Raw genomic sequence first — 24,475 nt, forward strand, 5'->3', positions numbered from 1 at the left:
GTTTGCGTTTTGTTTTCACCCTGTTTTGCTTCCCTTTTCCCTGGACATTATATTTCATATTTTAGATGTAGCACAACAGTGGCCATGTAATTACAGGAGATAGGGGCTCCATAGACATGTACTTGTTTCCCTAATCTTCGTTTATCTCCTTGTGGGTGAGGTAGAAGCATTTTGCCATTTTGAATAGCAGTTTATGTACATATGTGACATGTTAGTGTTTATGTCACTGGCTACAAAGTTAGCAATAGTATGGATATTCATCTATCTATATGTGAGGTGTTGATGTTTATGTTATTTCTATATGCTAAAAAGATTGCTATTATGCCATAGACTTGAGTGTCTTCATTGAAAGTGAAAAACAGATTATCTTTGGATGTCCTTCAAAAGTGTCATATAATGTGAACATGTATACGTGACCTTTATGAATTATGTCACCAGAAATCAGATATAACCGGATATATGTTAGTCCTACGTTGATGCTGAATGTGATAAGTTCTTAATAGAGAACTTTGCACTTAAATACATATTGAGTGGACATCAGCTCTTTACAAAAATAATAAAAGTTCTATTCACTTTAAGACTTCCTAAAGATTTGGCAAACCATCTTCAAATTGTAGAACTGTAGACAAATTAGTTGTAATGTTATTTCATAAACACCAATAAAATCAGCAGAATGTGGGATTGAATTATTAATAATTACATTTGAATGAATTATCCTTAAAAAAAATCTGGTTTTACGTAATGGGGCAAGTTGAGCCACAAAACCTCCTTTTTTGGGACTCAATATTTTGTTGTCTATTTGACTTATACGTACACACTGCCAAGGTTTCAAAGGATGGTTCACACCCTGAACTTGTGTTGAATGCATTAGTTTTAATACTGTCTCATATTTCCTTGGCTATATAGGTCAGCTGACAACAAATGGCTCATCTTACCCCTCTCTTACTTACTTTTACTACATAAAGTTCAAGGACATATTTTATCTGTAATATGGAGTAGAGAGGTAATGCAAGCCAAGAAGTATAAAGAACATGACCTTGTAGAGATCAGACGTTTCATCCATACACTTGCCTTTTTTGTGTATTTTATAAGCCTTTGCTCCATCAGGTCAGTCGGAGAAGAAGGGTGCACTCCTATTTTTTGTGGTGTTTTGATATTACGATTCAAATCTATTTAAAATGTTATATAATTGTGACCATTTGGCATTCACTTCTGGTGAAAGAATCCATCCTTCTAACTTCCATAACTTTCCATTGAGAACCTTTTTTAAAGCATTTCCCCCCATGGGCTCTAAGACTTCAGAATGTCAAAAGTTCAACAACACATTCAGCAAATCTAGAAGTACTATAAAGGGAGGGTTCAGGAACAAGTTTCTCATCACAAACACTGTAAATAAATGTATGCAACATGTGACAGGCCACTTGTTTTGGATAGACAGTCTCATTAACGGAGGCTGTAATACTCATTTGATCTATGTGTTTGGCCTTAACTCCAGGTCTGGACCGGGGTTTTAATGTCCAAACACTCCGCTTTGTGTGTGTGACGCATGGTGACAATGATCTATACCTGATAAATGCATTCAGCAAAGAGTAAAAGAGATAGAGAGAGATAAAAAGAGAGAGAAAGAGAAAGATATATATAGAGAGAGAGAGAGAGAAAGAGAGAGAGAGATGTGTTATATTCTCAACAATGACCTTCAGAACAAAACGCCCCCCCAAAAAAACACTAGTGTTTAGAACATCCATAGCCCACTTTAAGAAATGGAAGATATCTTCCCTGTGCCACTTTTAATGCAGTTATGCACCATCACATCTTTATGTGTTTTCAGTGCTGACATTCAGTGCTGTCATTCAGTTGAACACAGTGTTTTAGAGTATTTGCTGGATTGCACCTACACAAATGGCAGCCTGACAGAAGTAGGAAAAGCTGTTTTCAAGGCAAGGTTGTTTTAAACCTTGACATGCACTGTCATTTTCCATGCGAGTCCCACACACTTATCTATCAGTTGGTAAACATTCCGTGAACGATAGGCATGGTTGGCAGTTAAAGCAAACCTTTTTTTCTATACAGAAAGAGCCACCAATGCTGTGGTATGGTTTTAGAAGTTCTAAAAAAATGATTTCATAGATAAAGCTTTGATTATCATCACAGAGTGAATAAAAACTAACCATTCAGTCATTCCATGTGTACAGGTATAGAAATGGAACTGCCTTCCTTCCAAAACATTAAATACATATACCTCACTATTTTAAGGGAATTTGTGAGAATGCATAAAGGTGATCATGATTACTATATCTATAACAGCAATTGCAAGTGATCGAATAAAAGAGGCATCGGTCTGTCAGTGTTACATCAACAGAAGCACATGCACATCTCTGTGGTTGTCCCCCAGTCTGTATGTCCTTTCAGCATAAGTGTTGCTATTATATATATAAAATATAATATATAATAAATATACAATGCTGCTAATTGTTTTTCCTATTCCATTACCCAGTTGATTAAAAATACCCCATCACCTTAAGACACCTTTAGATTAAATGGCCATCTTTAAATGCCGAGAGACTGTGGCCTACAGGGGCCTGAAGTATTTACATTATGGACCTGAGAGCCCTTGAACATATGCCGGAAATATACATTTGCTGCAGCGTCTAAAATCAGATTCACTCTCAGCTCTCTGCTCACAGAATGTAAATGACTCAATTTCTGGACCGCCACTGTAGCCTATGCTGTTTAAAATACTACACTTAAAGTTTCTCTTTTGCCAACTTTGGCAGCCATCTCCATTACTCCTCTCAAACTTGTTTGGTGAATCCAGCTATCTTGTTATTTCAGGAACACGGGATTTGGACATCCTCCTTTATGTCTTAGGTACAATTGATCTCCACCCTCTACAAGCAACCCAAGGTAGAAGTGTTTGATGAAGCTCCCTCTTTGAAGAGTGAAGCGCTTAAGAGTGTTATCTCTCCTTAATCTCCAGGTGGTATAATGACTGCCTTCAGTCCAAAGCCAATAGTCTGTCCTGGGTATCAAGTATTTTGCAGTCAGATGCCACACCAGATTGCGAATCCCAGCCCCCGCGGAATCATAGGGGGGAAAAAACATAATACGTCTGCAGGAAGAGCTATAAATTAGCCTCACTGCTGTCTTTCTACTGGTGGCCAATCTCTGGTTATCAATGTGACAGACTGTAAGGATTATGAATGCCTTATGTCACCAAATGATCCAATATTTTTTTGGGGAGAGTTGACAGATATAATTTCCCTGTGAGAAAGCCCTTATGTTGTCTTGCACTAAGTTATTGGGGAAGAAATTGTCCGCAAATTGCGCTGAAAAACACTTTTTTCCCCCTAAAGGTCTAAAGTAGTCAAAAGGTCATAAGAAGTAGCTTAATTAAAGCTACTGCTGAAACGTTTATATTGTACTGAATGTTTGCAAGCATTTGTTCAAACAGGGAGATTCAAAAGCTTTTTTAAGGTTAAGGTATTTAGCAAATGCTTTAGTCCAAAGCGACTTACAAAACATTAAATAAGAAACAGTAAAACAACAAGAAAAGGAAGTTGTAAGCATAATGACATTAAATGAATGAAACAATACTAAAGATCATTTGAAAATCATTAGTAATAGTAATAATAATATTAATAAAAATTATATTTATATAGTATGCCTAATTAGACAGATGCTGAAACAGACAGCACTAAGTATGTCATGAGAACCAGGAATGGAAAGAGTCTTGTTTGCGATCTCTTGTCACTGACAGAATGCAACGACAATAGGTGCTCATTGGAGAAGCAAAGTGGTCGACAAGCGGAATAGATCTGAATCATAGCATTGCCAATCCAGTGGCTGCTACAGGGAGCCAATGAAGGGTGACTAGCAGAGGAGTGACATGTGTCTTCTTTGGCTGATCAGAGACCACACACACCACAGCATTCTGCATCTTCATGATGGTCCCACTATTACACATGCAGGGTGCTTTATTAAAATGGCAGCACAATAATCTAGTTAAGAAATAACCAGAGCCTACACAAGAAGTTGTGTAGCATATTACGTGAGTTAGGGTCTGATTTTCTGAATATTATAGTGTGAACTGACAAGACACAGAGACAGAAGCTACATGCTCAGAGAAATGAAGTTGGTCATCAATCATAACACCCAAGTTTATTGCAGTTTTAGTTTGGATGAGCAAAGATGGATATTAATATTCTGTGGGATATTGGCTGATATTGGCTGGGAATACCAGGAGCTCCATTTTCGAAAGACTGAGCTGAAGGTGAGGCAGGCAGATCACTGTGGCATGCAGAGATTCAAGCTGATGTTGTGGAGTCATCCAGGGGAAAGGAGACTGCTGCAGCTGACTGTCATCTGCTTCACCATCATAGGAGAACCCTTAGGAATGGATGATCTCACCTAAGGCAGTGGGGTAAATAGAAAATAGAAGGGGTCCAAGTACTGATCCCCGAGAGAGGAGAGGTGGTGAGATTTTGACACTGGTCCCTGCCAAAACACACTGAATGAACATCAGATGAGGTCAAATTCAACAGCGTTTCCCCAGAAATTCCCTGTTTGGACAGCGTAGAGAGGAGGATGTCATGTTTCACCGTGTCAAAGTCTGCTGACAAGTTTAGTCAAATCAGAACTGATGACTGAGCAGAGGCTTTTGATACTCTCAATGCTTCAGCCACAGATAAAAGAGCCTTTTCAGAAGAATGACCACTCTAATAACCCGACTGCTCAGGGTCAGATAAAAGAGCAGTTTTAGCAGAATGACCTGTCTTAAAACCAGACTGCTTAGGGCCAGATAAAAGAGCAGTGGCAGTAGAATGACCACTCTTTAAACCAGACTGCTCAGGGTCAATTCTTCAGTCCCAGATAAAAGAGCAGTTTCAGTAGAATGACCACTCTTAAAACTAGACTGCTCAGGGTCTAACAAATTGTTCAGAGACAGGAATTGTATGTGTACAGAAATGAATTATAAGCACATTTTTTCTAACCTCTTTTCTAACCGACTGCATTATGGTTATTGTGTTTGGCTAACACTTTTGTCCTGAGCAACTTACAAAAACATATTTGAACAAAAAAACAATAGAATACTGTATGTATTAGTCTTAAAATGTGTATGAGACATCTGACGTGAACACATGTGCATGTTAGGCCGAAATGGATCAGTGTCTCTGAACTGCATTTTGCAGCGGTCAGTCCAAATATAGCCATGTGCTGTTATATTGAAAGGCTCTCTGAAATTTGAGCTCTCCGGTATGAGTTTAATTTGGACACCCAAAAGCCTGTGCTAATTGTTGAATCCACCAAGCTCTGTTTCTCTCCCCCAACACCACCGCCCCTCCCAACGTGTGCACTCTCCAGCCCTGGACAGACAGCCGGTCAACTGACACTGGCAGCAGCTGGGAATTCTGATAACACACACATGCACATACGCACACACACACACACACGCTCACACACACACACACACACACACACACACACACACACACACACACACACACACACACACACACACACTGCATCTTCATTGACACTGCACTTTGTGCCAATTTGACCTTCTGTGATGACCGCAATGGGCAGTCACCCACACTCTCATACACACACACACACACAAGTAGTGTGAGAAGTAAGAAGGGGAGGAGAGATAGTATGTGCATTTGGTTTCATATTACCAAGGAACTGCATTTTTGTACCTTAGCGTACACTAAAAAAATCAGACATTCACCTTCCCTTAACCTCTCTGTACGGAAATCAGCACCTTCGCTCTGCCGTGCAGCGTTTCCATTAAGTCCTGATGAACTCGGCACGTCCGCCTCGGCGCACTGGTGGTCAGGAGCCAGCTGATTGCCTCATCAGTCCGTACCCTGACTTGCCCCCCTCCCACACACACACACCCTAAACACTACCCCCACCGCCCCCTCTTGCTTCAGGAGGGCCCTGATGAGGAGCAATGCTGCCTCTCTGTGGAAGAGCTGAACTCCTCATTATCCCCACAGCATGATGACAATCTGCACCTGCCCCCCAACCCCCCCCCCCCCCACACACACACACACACAGACATAACATACACACACCCATACACATATACACATTTATACACACACTCAAACACATACACACACACACAGAGACATACACACACACACACACACACACACACGCACATATCCCACTGCATGGCTGAGCACCTGTCGTACTTAAAAACATGTTATATTGAAAGGCTCTCTGAAATTTGAGCTCTCCGGTATGAGACTTTTTCCAAAGGGACAGCAAATGTACTCCAGGGAGCAATGATCAGCAATGTGCTGCAGTAATACAGTAATAAGTGTCTTTTTAAGAAGCCGAACATTTCAAAGACTAATTATATTATATCCCCATTCCTCACCCCCACCCTCGCTACACATGACAATATCACAAAGTATGTGATGTCGCTCTCTAGAAAGTCTCAGAGCCCTAAAGGGATATTTATGACACTTATTACACAAATTAAAATAAAGTTTTTATATTTCTGCATTTGGTGAGTCATTCATTCTCAACACTCCAATTATCATTTACAGCAAATCAACACTGTAGTGCCACTGCTTCCACAGTTATTTAGTTTAGACACAAAAGCAAACAGCCTTATAGCCGAGTTTCAATTGCATCTCTGTAAAAAGGACAGTTTGTTCACATTAACATCAAAGCTAGGGATGTTTTGAACACAACCAAGCGATTATTGGCCTCAATATGACTTACAGTCAGTTACAGGTATATAGTCAGTTATTGGAAAGAACATACATTGAATTCATTGAGGGCTGCCTTTAGTCTCATCCTGAAGCTAACTCAAATCACTGTGAAGACTGTTGGCTCTCAGCATTACAGTTTTTCACTGTTGCTAAAACCCGTTTTTCAAAACAATAACGGCTTTCTCAAAACTGCACACAGAAAACTGAAAACCTCACACACAAAATGCTAAACCTGACACTCCCTTTGCAAGATGACTCTTTGCTATCAAATCTCTTAACCTATTCACAAAATGGAACTCGTGTTTTCATTTGGTACACACAGCCATATTTTCAAAACACACACACATACATTCATTTAGTACACACAGCTAAGCATTTGCTGCACACTACCAAGCATTTACAGGACACATAAGTGCAAAATTGAAAACACAATCATTGAAACACACCATTTGAATGACAATGACTCATTGAGCCATTTCTCCTTTTGTAAAATGTATCAGTGCAGGCCTACATTTTTCATAGTCAAACATAAAACAGCAATATCGTTGTTCTCACAAACCATATTTACAATTTCAGTCTCCTGTTCCACCAAACACTAGATTGTATTGACATAATATTGTATACAAAATGCTTACAGTTTTTCTCAATTGCTTACACAATTTTTTTGAAAGCATGCCTCGTTTTCTCAAAACTGTAAACACAAATCCCAAAACAACTAACAAAAAATGCAAAACCCTTTATATCTCCTGGAAAATGCTACTTTGATTAAAAAAAATATTGAAAGTGTGTTTTCTTCCTCCACATTGTGGTTCTCTTTCAGTCCTGCAAAATACAAATACTGTGAGCACACTATATTCTATTGATATGCAGTATTACAGTACACAAGGCAAACAGATTTCGTACTTGTTCTCCATCCTGAAGGTTCTAATGAAAAACCATGAAAATATGGTCTACCACAGCGGACCAAATCTCATTAGAGATTACCATTCTCCTTCTTCTTTCTCCTCCTCCTCCTCCTTCTTCACCTTGTCCTCATTCTCTTCCTCCTCCTTGTCCTCCTCTTCCTTCTCTCTGTCCTCCTACTCCTCAACCTCCTACTCCTCCTCCTTCTTGTCCTCCTCTTCCTCCTCCTCTCACTCTTACCCCTCTCCTTCTCTGGTTGTCGATCTTTTCAAAGTTTTCAATAGTTTACCAAACAAAACAGAGGCTCAAGACACTTTTATGGTGCAGTCCTCACTGCAAATGGTTCAAAAGACCTGAAAGTTTAGAGATTTGACTAATTGTGTCTTGCAGGTTGATGCTTTGAGATTTTACTTGAGAAGTGTGGGCAACAGCAGAACTTTGTGTACAGTGTTTTGACAACAACGTCATGTGTAATTGACATCAGTGTGTTCACAAGGAAAATCAGAGTAAGTATTTCCCACTTGGGGCGAGCGATTGATACATGACGTGAAGGCTGTGCAGATTGTGCCGAATTTTCGCTTTTTACTTTTTAACAATAGTGAAAAACTGTAAGCAGGGCTGAAGTGGTATGATTAACTTGCACCACTCTGGATCTTGCTAGCCGCAACCCTAACAGACAGATACTTTGCAGTAAAAGGCACTCTGTGCCATCTATAATAATATATTTAAAATTCCAAGTCAAATGTCATCACCTAATGAAATGACTGAGTAAATTGAGTTTTTCACATTTACCCAATGGTCTGTATATCCAGCCGTTAGTCTCTGAATACTCCATATGGTGTTCTTGAGTGCTCTGGACAACTTTTGAATTCTATTACCATATGGAGGAAAAGTGCACCATTGTGATAGTACTTTTTTTTTTTTTTTAAGTTTAGGGACATTACCTTGAGTAAATGCCTACCCTCAGTTGAACTTTTTTCATGTTTCCCACAAGGAATTAATGTTCCTAATGTTCCACACGTGGATGTTATTTTCACATTCATCAATTCAAAGGTCAAAAGCTAAACATGAGACACTTTCATTGCTGTGCTCTCCCGATCCACTCCATGCTATATATTAACAGTAACACATTACAGAATTGTACCCATGTCTGGTATGTGGAGTATCTTTTAAGGGGGTGGTGATGATGCCAGTTTTCCATGACATACGTGCTCCGTGAACATGAGAAGTCTGTTCACATGCAATTAGTTCTAGAATAGGGTGACCAGATTTGCGGGACCTAAAACCAGGACAGTTTGCACGTGACCATAATGCTCGTGCACGCACACAGTTTGTATCCTGAACATGTGCCAGGAACATAGATTTTTGTCAACAACAGGAGCGTTTCCAGGAGCGTTTCAAATAAATGGCAACACGTTCTCATTCCCAACTCGTCAAAAAGTGAAGCTTGGATCAGTGGCCCTATAGCGTCAATAAGTGACGCTGTAGCTACCTTCTAGCGTCATTTTTCGATGCGCACACAAGCGTAATTTTCGACGCGCACACAGTACACCGTACACCGTACACCGTAGCTGTCAAGTTAGCAACAACACAGTCCGGTAGGACTGAATTAGGAAAATAAATATGCAACGTCCGTTTACACTTTTAAAAAAAGAACAAGACGCAGTGAATGGGACTGAATTACGTCACTTCTTGTCGCTTGCACTGTACATCAAAACGTTTTTATGCACATATATATTAATAGTGATTAAACATAACTGTTGACACGAACGAAATATAGGTCAGCTGGGCACTGGCCACTGGCCAGGGTCCTTACGCAGTATTAATCGCCTACATTATTTGAAGCGGCTGAAAAAGTATCTGAAATAAACATTTTCGCTTTTTCTTAACATCGATCATCTAGATGAAGTGTGATGGTGTTTTGTTTGTTGGTGTTTTGAAATATGTTACTGCTGTTTTAGGTTGGACTTCGTTTTTATTAAGTTTATATTTGAGCAATTCCCACATGTTTGAATTCTGTATATGGCAAGAGGAGAGATTCAGAGGATGTACATGTACGAGAATTTTCATTACATTAACAGTGTTTTGATGTAATTACAGTTTTTCACTATTGTTAAGAAGTAAAAAGCGAAAATTCGGCACAATCTGCACAACCTTCACGTCATGTATCAATCGCTCGCCCCAAGAGGGAAATACTTAAGACTCCCTTATCTGCATTAGACTCTGATTTTCCTTGTGAACACACTGATGTCAATTACACATCACGTTGTTGTCAAAACACTGTACACAAAGTTCTGTTGTTGCACCCAATTTTCAAGTAAAATCTCAAAGCATCAACCTGCAAGGCACAAATAGTCAAATCTCTAAACTTTCAGGTCTTTTGACCAATTTGCAGTGAGGACTGCACCATAAAAGTGTCTTGAGCCTCTGTTTTGTTTGGTAAACTATTGAAAACTTTGAAGAGATCGACAACCAAAGAAGGAGAGGGGTAAGAGAGATGGGAGGAGGAGGAAGAGGGCAAAGAGAAGGAAGAGGAGGACAAGAAGGAGGAGGAGTAGGAGGACAGAGAGAAGGAAGAGAATGAGGACAAGGTGAAGAAGGAGGAGGAGGAGGAGGAGGAGAAAGAAGAAGGAGAATGGTCATCTCTAATGAGATTTGGGCCGCTGTGGTAGACCATGTTTTCATGGTTTTTCATTAGAACCTTCAGGATGGAGAACAAGTACGAAATCTGTTTGCCTTGTGTACTGTAATACTGCATATCAATAGAATATAGTGTGCTCACAGTATTTGTATTTTGCAGGACTGAAAGAGAACCACACTGTGGAGGAAGAAAACACACTTTCAATATTTTTTGAAAGCAAGGTAGCATTTTCCAGGAGATATAGGGTTTTGCATTTTTTGTTAGTTGTTTTGGGATTTGTGTTTAGAGTTTTGAGAAAACGAGGCATGGTTTACTGTAAAAAAAAAAAAATGTGTGTAAGCAATTGAGGAAAACTGTAAGCATTTTGTATACAATTTTATGTCAATACAATCTAGTGTTTGGTGGAATAGGAGACTGAAATTGTATGAACAATGTTTGTGAGAACAACAGTATTGCTGTTTTATGTTTGACTATGAAAAATGTAGTTTTACACTGATACATTTTACAAAAGGAGAAATGGCTCAATGAGTCATCGTCATTCATATGGTGTGATTCGATGATTGTGTTTTCATAGGCATAGGCAAAGCACCCGGTAGATTCAAATGACTATAATTATGATTATGACAATAATTGACTTATGACTTTGCCTGGCTGAGGTTTGTAAAAGACCATAAGGATTGAACCAAAGCCGACTGGAGGGTCTCCTAGTTCGTCTTCTCTGATGAGTCCAATTTTCAGCTTTGCCCAACACATGGTCGTCTGATGGTTAGACGGAGACCTGGAGAGGCCTACAAGCCACAGAGTCTTGCACCTACTGTGAAATTGGACTCATCAGAGAAGACGAACTAGGAGACCCTCCAGTCGGCTTTGGTTCAATCCTTATGGTCTTTTACAAACCTCAGCCAGGCAAAGTACAACGTTGTCCCGGAAGAAAAACTTGCTTCCTTTTGCTCTGACAATGTTCCCCAACTCTGAGAAGTGTTTTTTCCAGCAGGGCAATGCTCCATGCCACACAGCCAGGCTAGTAAAGGTGTGGATGGAGTATCACCAGATCAGGACCCTGTCATGGCCAGCCCATAAAAAAAACTCTGAAATGTGATCAAGAGGAAGATGGATGGTCACAAGCCATGAAAAGAAGCCGAGCTGCTTGAATTCTTGCGCCAGGAGTAGCATAAAGTCACCCAACGGCAATGTGAAAGACTGGTGGAGAGCATGCCAAGACACATGAAAGTTGTGATTTTAAATCAAGGTTATTCCACCAAATATTGATTTCTGAACTCTTCCTAAGTTAAAGCATTAGTATTGTGTAGTTTAAAAATGAATATGAGCTTGTTTTCTTTGCATTATTCGAGATCTGAAGACACTGCATCTTTTTTGCTATTTTGACCAATTGTCATTTTTCTGCAAATAAATGATCTAAATGACAATATTTTTATTTGAAATTTGGTAGGAATGTTGCCAGTAGGTTATAGAATAAAACTAAAATGTACATTTTACTTTAACACATACCAATAAATAGTAAAACCAGAGAAACTGATAATTTTGAAGTGGTCTCTTAATTTTTTCCACGGCTGTATATATATACTAGATTTTACTATATAGATCAATACTGGACTGCCTAACATCAGTGGCGGAGAGAAGGACCCTGAGTAGGCTGCTGACCATCTTGGACAATGACCACCACCCACTGTACAGTACTTTCAGTGGCAATCTCCTGTCATGCTCATCGGACAGGCTGAGGAAGTCCTTTATCCCCAGGGCCATACAGCTTTACAACGCCACGCAAAAGGGGAGAGGGAGGGAGATTGACTTCTCTGCATGAGTCTACCTCAGTCTGCCCTCCTCTTCTCATCACACTAAATTCCATCCTCACTGCCCATCCTTTTACTGGATATACTAGCTTCTTGGACAGACTTTACTTTTACTTTACTATTTATATCACTTTGCACTATCCTCACACACACAAGCACAGAACTTTATTTGCACTATCCACACATGCACATGAACACTCTGCTCTCCTTGCACTACTCTCCACTACTTTCAACACTGTCACAATTAATGCACACTGTTATGTAGGTCCATATTCATCCTGTACCTGTAAACACCCCACTCCCTGTGTACATGTATCCAGTAACTTATACACTTAACTCACAAATATACATACATTACATAGATACATTACATTACATACTATGTGTATTGTTTTTATTGTGATTAATGTATGTATATTTGTGAGTTAAGTGTATAAGTTACTGGATTACCTTATTTTCCCTCAGGATCAATAAAGTATCCATATATCTATCTATCTAATACCTTGAAGATTTTTACCAAACACAAGCAAAAAATTGAAAGACTTGAGTTCATCCAGGCTGGAGTCTCAAAGGGTCTCAGAAACTACACCTGAAAGAGACTGTCACCAAACAGAGGTGAAAATTAAAGACATTTTTGGACAGGCCTTGACCTGGTGAGTAACATATATCAGTGTGAAGATTCCAAGTGACACCTGGCCTGAGATACTGACCTCTGAACCTTGACCTTAGTGCATGTTGGAAGGCTTGTCATTCAGCAACAGAACAAGCTACATATATGATGGGACAAACTAGTATAGAGAGCTCTTGACTTTACCTATAGTCCACAAGTGGGGGCACTGTCAAATATGTTCAAATTAAATGTTCACCCTTTTTAACAATTGAATATTTAAAATCTGATCACACAGATGTATTCCCCACCCTTTTTTTTTTTTAAAGTGTAAACGGACGTTGCATATTTATTTTCGTAATTCAGTCCTCCCGGACTGTGTTGTTGCTAACTTGACAGCTACAGTGTACAGTGTACTGTGTGCGCGTCGAAAAATTACGCTAGAAGGTAAACGGACGTTGCATATTTTTTTCCTAATTCACTGTGTGTGCGTCGAAAAATGACGCTAGAAGGTAGCTATAGCATCACTTATTGAAGCTAATCGGCCACTGACCAAGCTTCACTTTTTGACGAGTTGGGAATGAGAACGTGTTGGAAATGGGGGGCTTAGGGAATTTCTTTGAGGGGCCCATTTGAAATACATCTTAATTATCAAATGATAAATATTGTATGATGGGCTAAAATGGAAGGCACCCAATGCATTCACTAAAATCATGTCAAATTAGGATTCACTAGCATTAACTGATTATAAACAACTACATTCTATAGGGACTGATATTATTGTTTTTTGAAATACTAGAAAGATATATTAATGCAAAGAATGGAGAGATGTCGATACTTATTTTTTGTATTTCGAATTCTCTCTCTCACACTTGCTCACTGGAGACAGTTTCTAACAAAATAGCTAGCTAGCTAGCTAGCTTAGTGTTAACATAGCCCACTAGAATATTCCCTTTCATTTACCTCAAGTAAACCTAAATTTGAGCAGCCAACAATCGTTAACAACTACAGATAACAACTACGGCCACATTCTGTAACTGGCCTACCTGTACTAAAATTTCACTCCTTGCATCATTTACTTTGAGCTAAACTCCATGGCTATAATCCTGGCTGTCGTTGAAGAGACGTTACTAGGCAGAAACAAATACATTGTAACGCTGGTTGCACAGGTTATGCAGACGCAGACCGCTACGATTGACTGACACACACACACACACACATTGTTCAAATCATACGCTGGATGCTTTATTAGTATTGCTTCATGGGTTTAGTTAATGATGAGGCTATAATAAGACCACATCGGCTATGTAATCGCTGACAACCGGGACAATTTCATAGTGGTTGGTGTAAACAGGGACATTTTAGCGTCCCAACAGGTTTTTGTCGGGACCCGGGACACGCAACTCAAAATCGGGGCGGTCCCGGTCAAACCTGGACGTCTGATCACCCTATTCTAGAAGGTTCTTCTTTGCAGTTTGATCCAGATGCCGCTCTCCGGTCGAAGGATCAAATCTACCATGGGCCGCAGCTGTTCACGATCCTGACAGGCCTGCACCTTGAAGTGACGCAATACCCACGCAAGAATCACTTTCTCCTCCATCACGGCGAATCGTTGGCCTGCAACCACAAGTGTATTCAGAGTGAATTCAGATGTCGACATCACATGAACAGCCACCCACATGACGTAATGACATAACCACAGATACAAACTCACAACCACTAACTGATACCTACAGGCATATATGCTCACGCACACACTAAGATTTGGTTAAGATTTCTGTAGAAAGCTATTTTTTACATGGCAGCTAGCAGCCCTGTGTAAAACCCCCGGAAGGGGGAAGGTGTAGTTGGTTTGTTAGTCCTCTCCCCAAAACCTAAAGTCTTCTCGGTAAGGTATTACAAGCTTACACCACATGAGCCCAGACAGGTTTTAGGTTGTGTACAAGCTGCCCCGGCACGTCAAGCCCAGCCAACTCCTGTAGCCATGTATGTAGTAGTTTGCTATCAAGTTTGGGGCAAAATTACCACTACTGGCGGCAGGCACGTGCACAGACACTTTGAGGGGCAGGTGCTCAAACCCCAAAAAAGGGCACCCATTGCAGAAATTATTTATAAAATAAAAAATAATAATAAAAAATAACTAGAAAATGCATTTCCTGAAGGAAATACCAGTGCATGAAATGCAAAGGTTAAGAAAGGAAGAAGAAAAGAAAGAAGAGTGAAAGAAGGAAAGAAGAGTGGAAGAAGGAAAGACAAAAGGAAAGAAGAGTGAAGGAAGGAGAGAAGAGTGGAAGAAGGAAAGAAGAAAGGAAAGAAGAGTGAAAGAAGGAAAGAAGAAAAGAAAGAAGAGTGAAGAAAGGAAAGAAGAGTGGAAGAAGGAAAGAAGAAAAGAAAGAAGAGTGAAATAATGAAAGAAGAAAGGAAAGAAGAGTGAAGGAAGAAAGGAAGAGTGGAAGAAGGAAATAAGAAAAGAAAGAAGAGTGAAAGAAGGAAAGAATAAAGGAAAGAAGAGTGTAAGAAGGAAAGAAGAGTGAAGAAAGGAAAGAAAAGTGGAAGAAGGAAAGAAGAGTGGATGAAGGAAAAAAGAAAGGCAAGAAGAGTGGAAGAAGGAAAGAAAAATGGAAGAAGAAAATAAGAAAGGAAAGAAGAGTGGAAGAAGGAAAGAAGAGTGGCTCTGGATGAAGAGATAAAGAGAGAGTGAAAATATTGAAAAAAGGAGATCAAAATGGAGTGAAGAAGAGAGATTGAGTGTGAGAGAAAGTTGACTGAGAGAGAAAGATGGAGAGATGGAGAGAAAAAAAATAGAGAATGGATGGTGTCTTAATGTTCCTAGTTACAGTTCAATTGAGAGGGACAGAGAGAGAAGAGGTTCCTTTGATTTGGCACAGGTGTCAGTAAAGCACAGGTGCAAGCCATTTTAAAGACCTTATTATGATGTCATAATGGCCCAATGTAAGTCAATGGGAGAAATTTATATTCGTTTTTCTTTAATATCTTAAAAAGTATCAAGTTTAGAAAAGTGAAAAATACATAGCATAAGTGTCGTTTACAAGACCTACGCGACAAAGTTTGAATGAAGTTTCTACGTTAAGCGGTTCGGGCTGAATTAATCGCAGAAAAAGGTAACAAGAATAAGAAGAAGAAGAAGAAGAAGAAGCCTAGGAATAACAATACAGGGCATTTCATGCACTGTAAATATGTAAAAAACACATTAGGATATTCTCTACCTCATTACAGTGCATGAAATGCCCTGTATTGTTATTCCTAGGCTTCTTCTTCTTCTTCTTATTCTTCTCACGTTTTTCTGCGATTAATTCAGCCCGAACCGCTTAACGTAGAAACTTCATTCAAACTTTGTCGCATAGGTCTTGTAAAGGACACTTATGATTGTATTTTTCACTTTTCTAAACTTTATACTTTTTAAGATATTAAATAAAAACGAATCTAAATTTTCCCATTGACTTACATTGGGCCATTATGACATCATAATAGGGTCTTTAAACTGGCTTGCACCTGTGCTTCACTGACACCTGCGCCAAATCAAAGGAACCTCTTCTCTGTCCCTCTCAATTTAACTGTAACTAGGAACATTAAGACACCTTCCATTCTCTACTTTTTTTTCTCTCCATCTTTCTCTCTATCCCTCTCAGTCTACTTTCTCTCACACTCAATCTCTCTTCTTCACTCCATTTTTATCTCCTTTTTTCAATATTTCCACTCTCTTTTTCTCTTTCACTCTTGTTCACTCTTCTTTCCTTCTTTCACTTTTCTTTCCTTTCTTCACTCTCCTTTCTTATTTCCTTCTTTCACTCTTCTTTCCTTCTTCAACTATTATTTCCTTCTTTCACTCTTCTTTCCTTTCTTCACTCTTCTTTCTTTTCTTCTTTTACTCTTCTTTCCTTTCTTCACTCTTCTTTCTTTTCTTCTTTCCTTCTTCCACTCTTCTTTCCTTTCTTCTTTCCTTCTTTCACTCTTCTTTCTTTTCTTCTTCCTTTCCTAACTTTTGCATTTCATGCACTGGTATTTCCTTCAGGAAATGCATTTTCTAGTTTGTTTTACTAGTTGATGGCCTGATCCAAGATAAAAGGAAGCTGCTACCCTGAGCTGCTTGCTGCAATTCCCTGTCCTTCTGCTTTTTGAGTCTCTTTTTTCTTGGCATTATGCTGCAAATTTTGTAAATGAGATAAATCAATGTTGTGCATAATAATCAAAAATGGCTTACATAATCTCTATAGAGCTGACAACACAGTACACACATATTTGTTTTACTGTTTTCTGAGAGAATTGAAGCATAAGCAACATTACGCTAATAATATACCACAATATACCTCACAGCGTGACAAGGATTTGAAATCACGTTTTTTTAAAACATTTTTTTTTTATGGAAACGTCGGACTAGTTGCAACGTAATGTTTAAAGCGGGGCTAATGTGGTGGTTAGTTTATCACCAAACAGCGTTGGGGGATTGCACAAACACCGTCATTACCTGTTTGTCTAATGCTGAGGGTCAGAGAAGAAGTTTTGGCCTGGCGCTCAACACTGCATCAGCACTAGGAGGAGGAGGGAGGGGCGCGGCGGGGGCTGGTGAGCACCGCGGAGCATGTTGGAGCGAAATTTCCACAAAAACTCAAATAAATGCCCCGTCAGATATCAAAACACATTCTGGGAAAATTGATGAAAAAGAGAGTAATTGTGATTCTGAAATATTGATGAATGAAGAAAAAATGTACTTCCAGCCGAAAGGGGCACTTTTCTCATACAGGGCAAAAGTGCAGGTGCTTGAGCACCACTAGGGGTCTATCTGTGCACGTGCCTGACTGGCAGCACGGGACAGCACATACAGCACACACACATAAATAAATAAAACAGTCAACAAAAATGTCAGCAAGTGTTTGGCATAGGAAGCCATATATTTGCGTGTGCAAATGTGTTTTGTATGTGTGTGTGTGCATAAGAATTAGTGTGTGTATATATTTGCAAAATGATAAGTGTGTTTGTGTGCGTGCGTGCGTGCGTGCGTGCGTACGTGCGTGCGTGCGTGTGTGTGTGTGTGTGTGTGGTGTGCCAGCTCTACCTGCCAGCACCATGGAGAGGGAGACAATCTGTCTCATTCAGTAGGCGGAGACAGGCCACCGCTCTCCGGAGACGAACGCGGGAGAAAATGTTTTCTCATCACTCCAGTCTCTCAGCCCAAAAAGCTAAATGGATGATTGATTCCGAGGGCAGAGCAGACGGCAGTGAAGAATTGGGAAAACTAATGGAGAGGGGGAGGGGAGGGGAGGGGATGGGGGGACTGCTATATCATAACAAGTGGTGGCAGTAATGTGATATGACCCCCCTCTGATAAGACTCTGAAGGTAGGGCCTGCCATTTAACTTCAAGCTTCCTCTCTCGCTTTTTTGAAGTTCTTTGAAACCTACAAATTGGGTCATTTCATAAAGTCATTGCTCGAGTCAAAGTGTGAGTTCACTTCAGCTAGAGGTGGAGGTTTCTTTTCTGTATTTTATGTGTGGGGGACAGCATGATAAAAGTCAGGTCTGAATCAGTTTAGATATCCAATACTCCTCCTCAATGATCTTTAAATTAGTGTTTTGTGTTGAAAAATACTATAATGAATAAGTACTGTAGAAAGAAGTAGAAGTTAGTTCTTAACTCACCGATGCAGTTTCTTGGGCCAGCAGAAAAGGGGAGGAAAGCAAACGGGTGTCTACCGGCACTGTTTTCTGGCAGGAACCTTTCAGGCCGGAACTTTTCTGGTTCCGGAAAGTACCGTGGGTCCCGATGCAAGGCGTAGGGAATAATAAGAGCGTTCACCCCTTTTGGGACTTTGAATCCATCTGCAGTGAGAAGATTCACAAGCCAAATGATTACACATATGTTATTGGAATCCTTCTCATCTTCTGCAACAGTGGAAAACAACAAACCAAACGAATTGAATGCCAGAAAAAGCCAGCTATTTGCAGCTAACATGTTGCAACAAGGTGGATTTGCAACATCAATAGCTGTTCCACATGCTTCCAACCCCTTATCAAGAAAAGTGCGGTATTTCCATGTGTCTGCACTTTCCATGTGTCTGTAACTTAGTGGGGAAATGTGTGCAGACACTCATAATCTGACATTGGCAGATAAAAATAGAAGGCCTGACATCTGCTGTTTCACTGAGATGCAAATAATGGAAGGGACTTCAAACGGCGCTGGATCTTTGAGATCTTGGCACGTGTCCTCCTCCCTCTTTTTTTTTGGCATTTGGAGAATGGGAAGGAGGAAAGAGAGAGGAAGAGAGAGAGAAGAGCCAAGAAGAGTGAGAGAGGAAAGCCCTGAATGGTGCGGTGACAGTCTGCTGCCGCCTACTGATGTGACAGTCCTTGCAGATGCTCCGCGCAAACAGGGGCACAGACGGGAAGATGCGCAGCGTCTCCTTGATGACACAATCCAGGTAGCGCAGCTTCTTCAGGTCCTCGGCGTCCACGTGGCGGTCTGACACTCCTGGGCAGCAGATTGGGGTGGAGGGTGAATATCACACAGTGAAGATCATCATGGCAGCACTGAACGACTAAAACACTTATCATTCAAATCACACAGTAAGAACAACTTCCTGATATGTTTCATATATCATACATACCATATATTTATATATATATACCATACTTCACATTCAGAATAGAGCGTGTCTTAATCGGGGGCGACAGTGGTACAGGAGGTAGAGGAGTTGTTTAGTAATCAGAAGGTTGCTAGTTCTTTTACCAAGTGCGTAAGTGTCCTTGAGCAAGCCACTGAACCCCTAGCAGCTCCTGATATATAAATGCAGTTTCCTTGTAGGTCGCTTAAGATAAAAGCGTCTGCCAAATGACTCAATGTAAAATGTATAATCACTATTAGCATTACAATGACTGAGGAATCATGACTCAACATTGAGTGAGCTGGATGGCCATCGTACCGAAGACTTCATCAAGTTCCTGATGCACTCTCTTCTGAACCTCTGGATGGGAGCCGATCAGGTGCAGAGCCCAGTTCATGGAGGCTGCGGTCGTGTCGTGACCCTGGGGTGGAACAAAAGGCCACAGTGGCTTTGCTCTGCACCAGTACTGAGTCCTACTGGTGCTGCCTACGGCTGATAAAACACATAAGAGCATGTGTGCCCACACACATCTGTCTGGATGTCTATCGATGTCTGTCTCTGGGAGAATGAACGCAGATAAAATGTCTACTTTTACTGTCCTGTAGTGCACACTCGCTAAGTATCCCTGGTAAAATGTGAAGTTGCAGTTTGCCATGTATGAATTTCCTTCAGCTGGAGCGATGTGTGGAAGATCAATTAGACAGCACTCAGTTTCTAGAGAGAGCTCTGGGTGGTGCCTTCTGTGTAATGGCTTTTACCTCAAACATAAATGTGTCCACCTCCTCCTGGATGTCTTTATGGTTTAAGTTGTTGCCCTCATCATCAGTGGTCTTCAGCAGCATGTCTAATAAAGCTCTTCTCTTCCTGTTGCCCTGGTCAGACTCACTGTCTGACTCTGCTCTCGTCATCTGTTCAGCTCTCTCTTTAATCACCTGGAGTTCAACAACACAATTAGACACCACAGATAAATACCATCTGACAGCCGTGACTTTTTCTTTTACTTCTGTAGATGGATGAATCACATTTTCAGTGAAGGTGTGGAGGATCTGGAGCCTGCGGTGATGTTCTTTTCCCTCTCCCAGTAAATTGTAGATCCAGTTTGGCCAGAACCATGGAGTTCTCTGTCTTCGGGAAATGATGTCACTCATCCTGTACAGGTCATTTATAAGGCAACAGAAAAAACGTACGTTTTTTTTTGTCTGACTAAAATTCTATTCTAATCGATTCGAGACTCGATTATGGTATCTCCATAGTGACCAAGCATTGCAGTTGCTGTGATAAGATCAATCAGATGCAACAGAAGGTATTACAGCTTTGACACTTTGATCTTAGCCTTACATCACAAATATGAACATTCTAAAATATTCCTATCCAAATCACCTACTTGTAAACACTGCGAACATACTCAGAGTCTGAGTTACTCTGTGCATAGATCTGTTTTCCCATCGCCGTCTCTGAGGAAAAAAAGGTTCAGGTTCCTTAGGTGTAAATTGGATCATTGAATATGATTACCTCCATTGAACATGAGAATATACTTATGCCATGTTCAAGAATATAAATTCACTTCAGCAGAAGCAGGTACAGGGTAGCCCTCAGGAGTGTGTGTTTGGCGTACCCCTGTTGAAAACCCACTGTAACATTTATTTTAATTAACGGATAACATACATCATGTATCAAGCATCAAGCACTGGATAAATATTAACAGGGCCTTCGCTCGCTAAATGAAATGGTCAAAACATGTAAACATAAAGGCTAGCTGTGCACTGGCCTTTAGGCATACAGGGACGAATCTCAGTGGGCCGCCCTGTCTGTCTCATTACTGCCCATCCGGCCTGTGCTAGCTGACAAGTCCAGGGCTGAACTTCTTTCCCAGTAAACCCCTAGTGAAGGCTGAGGCTCTCCTGACCCCCCCTCCCCCCTCCCCCCACCCACACCCACACACACACAAATGCACACACACACCCACCACATATGATATCCAGAGCACAGAGGGTAATGAGGCTGAAGCAGTTGAAGGCAGCGCCTCCTGCGTGCTTCTGTAGTTTGCCCACGAGCACCTCCGCCTGCTCGTTCATCACCTCCAGGAAGTCGGACAGGATGGAGAAGTGGAATGTCGGGGTCAGCATCTTGCGCCGACTGCGCCACTTGTCACCCGTGCTGCGGTGGAAAAAGGGAGAGAAATACCGTGGGGAGGTGTGTGTGTGTTTGTGTGTGGGGTCATGAAATTAGTGAGTATTTACGCAACAATGGCACAAGAGACCACTCTCATCTGCTAAAAACAGAGAGGAATGGAGACGGTCGAGCCAAGAGCTGGGTGGGCCAATAGTTCATTTCTTTAGCAGCTACTTAAAGCTGTATAATAAACACTTGTATGTGTGCTACAAGTGCCCTTACTTTGCCAAATAAAAACACATATCTGCTCCGTGCTTAAGGAGGTATGTTTAGATGGCTTAAGGAGGTATGTTTACATGGCTTAAAAGATTTGTTTGTCATGCTGGCACTCAAGACAAGAGTCTCTACCTGGTGAGCAGGCCGGTCCCAAGCCAGGGCTCCAGAAACGTGTACATGAATGACTTATCAAGGTGTCTGGAGGAGCTGAGGACCCCCTTGGAGAAAAGAAAGATGGGGCATTACGTTCGAGCTATTAAGGATCGCATTTTGGATGCTTCGGCTATTATTTTCTTCTGCAGAAAATATTGCCCCCCCACCCCTTACATGTTCGAACACAACCCATGCCAATACATGTGTAAAATTGTTACAGTATTTCTCTGTTCCTAAAACACATTTTTTCAAAGCATGCCTCGGTTTCTCTGAACACTAAACCCAAGTGCCAACTCCCTAAACCAATTCTGCTAAACTTTAAGCACAATTCTCTGCTTTAATCACAGATTTCAATTGTTAACCGCACTTTCTTCAAAACACAACACACAATTCTCTGCTTTAATCACAGATTTCAATTGTTAACCGCACTTTCTTCAAAACACAACACACAATTCTCTGCTTTAGACACAGTTTTCAATTGTTAACCACATTTTCTTCAAAACACTAAACACCATCCTCTCTACTTTGTATACTTCATCAATGCCAAAACCTCCTTGTGTTCAAACAGAAAACACTGCTAATCAATTGGCAAAACTTCCATTTCCAAGGCTGCTGTGCAATTTGAAATCAAAACTTTAGCTCCTAGTTTGGAGAACAATTTATGGCAACATTGAAGTGAGTGGTGATCAGAGAGGCAGAGGAGTGAGAGTAAGAGGAGGAGGAGGAGGAAAATGATGAAGAGGAAGAGCAAGACGGAGAGCCATTACTGTATCTCTGATGAGATTCAGGCCAATGTGTTCAAACATGTGGTCAACATGGGTTTGACCATGCAGGAGGCTGGTAAGGCTGGCCAGAGGGTTCAACCAAACATAAGCCGCTTCTCAGTTGCACCGATTCTCCTGACATTCAGAAGAGGGAATGGGTAAGAAACACTACTATGACAGTAAAACAATAGTTTGAATGCCTTATCAGGAGCATAGTATTCTTGTATTTAGAATATTTTACATTGTACTGTATTTGTAAAATTATAAACAAATACAAAGTGCAACCATGATGACCAAGACATATTCCTAAACATCAATACAATGAGCCTAGCCATACAGGACCATGTTCTTAGGCAGAACACCTCGAGAATGAAGCAGGTGTACAGGGTGCCTTTTGACAGAAACTCTGATAGAGTCAAACAATTACAGTATGATACGACTATGTGCAAGTAAGTCATATACGTTTCCTCAACTGATTACGTCCTATCAGCACTGAAACATTACTGTACTGTATTGTAATCCAATCAAATGTTACTGTATTTTCAGATGTTTCACAACACAACAATTGTCGATATTGTTCTTGAGCAAGAACAGGATGCGGTCTAGTTTTTTTGTCCTTTTTTACGTATTTTACATTTTTCTTTCTTTTTTTGTTGACTGTATCAATATCCTATTGTTTGTTCTGTGTAAATCATCTACACATTTGGTTGTGTTTGCTCTGATGTAAAGGCTACAGCACTTTTGAAAAAAAAAAGAAATCTTTACTGTAAGTCGTAACTGTTTGTGAGTTGTTTTATATTTGAGTCACAACATTATACAGTTACAATATTTTACAACAGGAGAAAGCGTACAGTAACACTGGAGATGAAAAGGCATAATACTCCTGATAAGGCCTCCATACTAGTGTTTTCCCATTTCATAGTAGTGTTTTCCATTGAGCACATCAGTGTTCAATCAATGCTTAGAATGTCTACTCAAATAATGGTCTGTGTTTGTTGTTCGAAAACAAAATGCCCTTTTGAGGTGACATAATAGTGTTTTGAAACCAAAGTGGCCTTTTGCAGGAGATATAAAGGGTTTTGCATTTTGTGTGAGTGGTTTTGGGATTTGTGTTTAGAGCTAAGAGAAACCGAGGCATGCTTTGAAAAACTGTGTTTTAGGAACAGAGAAATATTGTAAGACTCCTAAAGTCTTTAGAAAGGAACTTAAGTCACAAACATGCATGTAGAAGTCCTGCAAGGACCCCTAATAAGCAGTTAACCATCGGATCACTTCAAAATGCTCCAACAGCGCTTACCTCGATGGTCTCAGCATGATACAGGATAAGAAGAGGCACGGGTCCAATCCATACTTTAGTCAGTGGTAGGTCTCGGAATTCATTGGTACCCTCAACAATCTGGTTCATGAAATCTATATTAAAAAAACTAACTTTAGCACTCTGCCTCAGTGTACTTCAATCAATAGAATGTTTTAGCATTAATATTGCTGCAAAAACTTGTTTCGGATATTACAGTTAATCTTTCTTGCCTGTCAGAGCCATTGGAACAATTCTGAGAGAATCCCCCAGCACCTTACCTCCTGCATTGGTTTTTATCTGCAGAGCATTGCCAATGATAGGGTAAGCTCCAGCCATGCCTGGAATCGGCTTCATTTCGTTCCATTGATGCACATATGTCTTAAGTGGCTGATATGTGGCCCACACCAGAAGAACCAGACAGACAGTCAGAGTTAAAATGCTGAGAGTAAATACCCCTAACAACATGGCCATTTTGCGCTGGCGGACTGATCAGCCTCTAACGTCCTGAAATAATCCGAGAGCTGCTTTTGTGTGAACTTTGGTCTTAACTCACCCACTCTGTTA

General features: G+C 40.5%; 1 protein-coding gene across 1 annotated transcript; it reads right to left on the reverse strand.

The window, feature by feature from the left end:
• Window positions 1–14,143: 14,143 nt before the first annotated feature.
• On the reverse strand, window positions 14,144–24,265 carry cyp4v2b (cytochrome P450, family 4, subfamily V, member 2b; the record flags this gene model as incomplete). The annotated part of the gene is made up of 11 exons (XM_080840945.1): window positions 14,144–14,307; window positions 18,348–18,527; window positions 19,042–19,176; window positions 19,628–19,730; window positions 20,068–20,241; window positions 20,332–20,458; window positions 20,694–20,763; window positions 21,276–21,466; window positions 21,830–21,915; window positions 23,912–24,024; window positions 24,190–24,265. 11 exons carry the CDS (start codon window positions 24,263–24,265, stop codon window positions 14,144–14,146), a joined length of 1,419 nt encoding a protein of 472 aa, XP_080697071.1.
• Window positions 24,266–24,475: the final 210 nt, after the last annotated feature.

The sequence above is a fragment of the Sprattus sprattus genome (genome assembly GCF_963457725.1).
Source record: "Sprattus sprattus genome assembly, chromosome: 6".
In the NCBI taxonomy this organism is placed as follows: domain Eukaryota; kingdom Metazoa; phylum Chordata; class Actinopteri; order Clupeiformes; family Clupeidae; genus Sprattus; species Sprattus sprattus.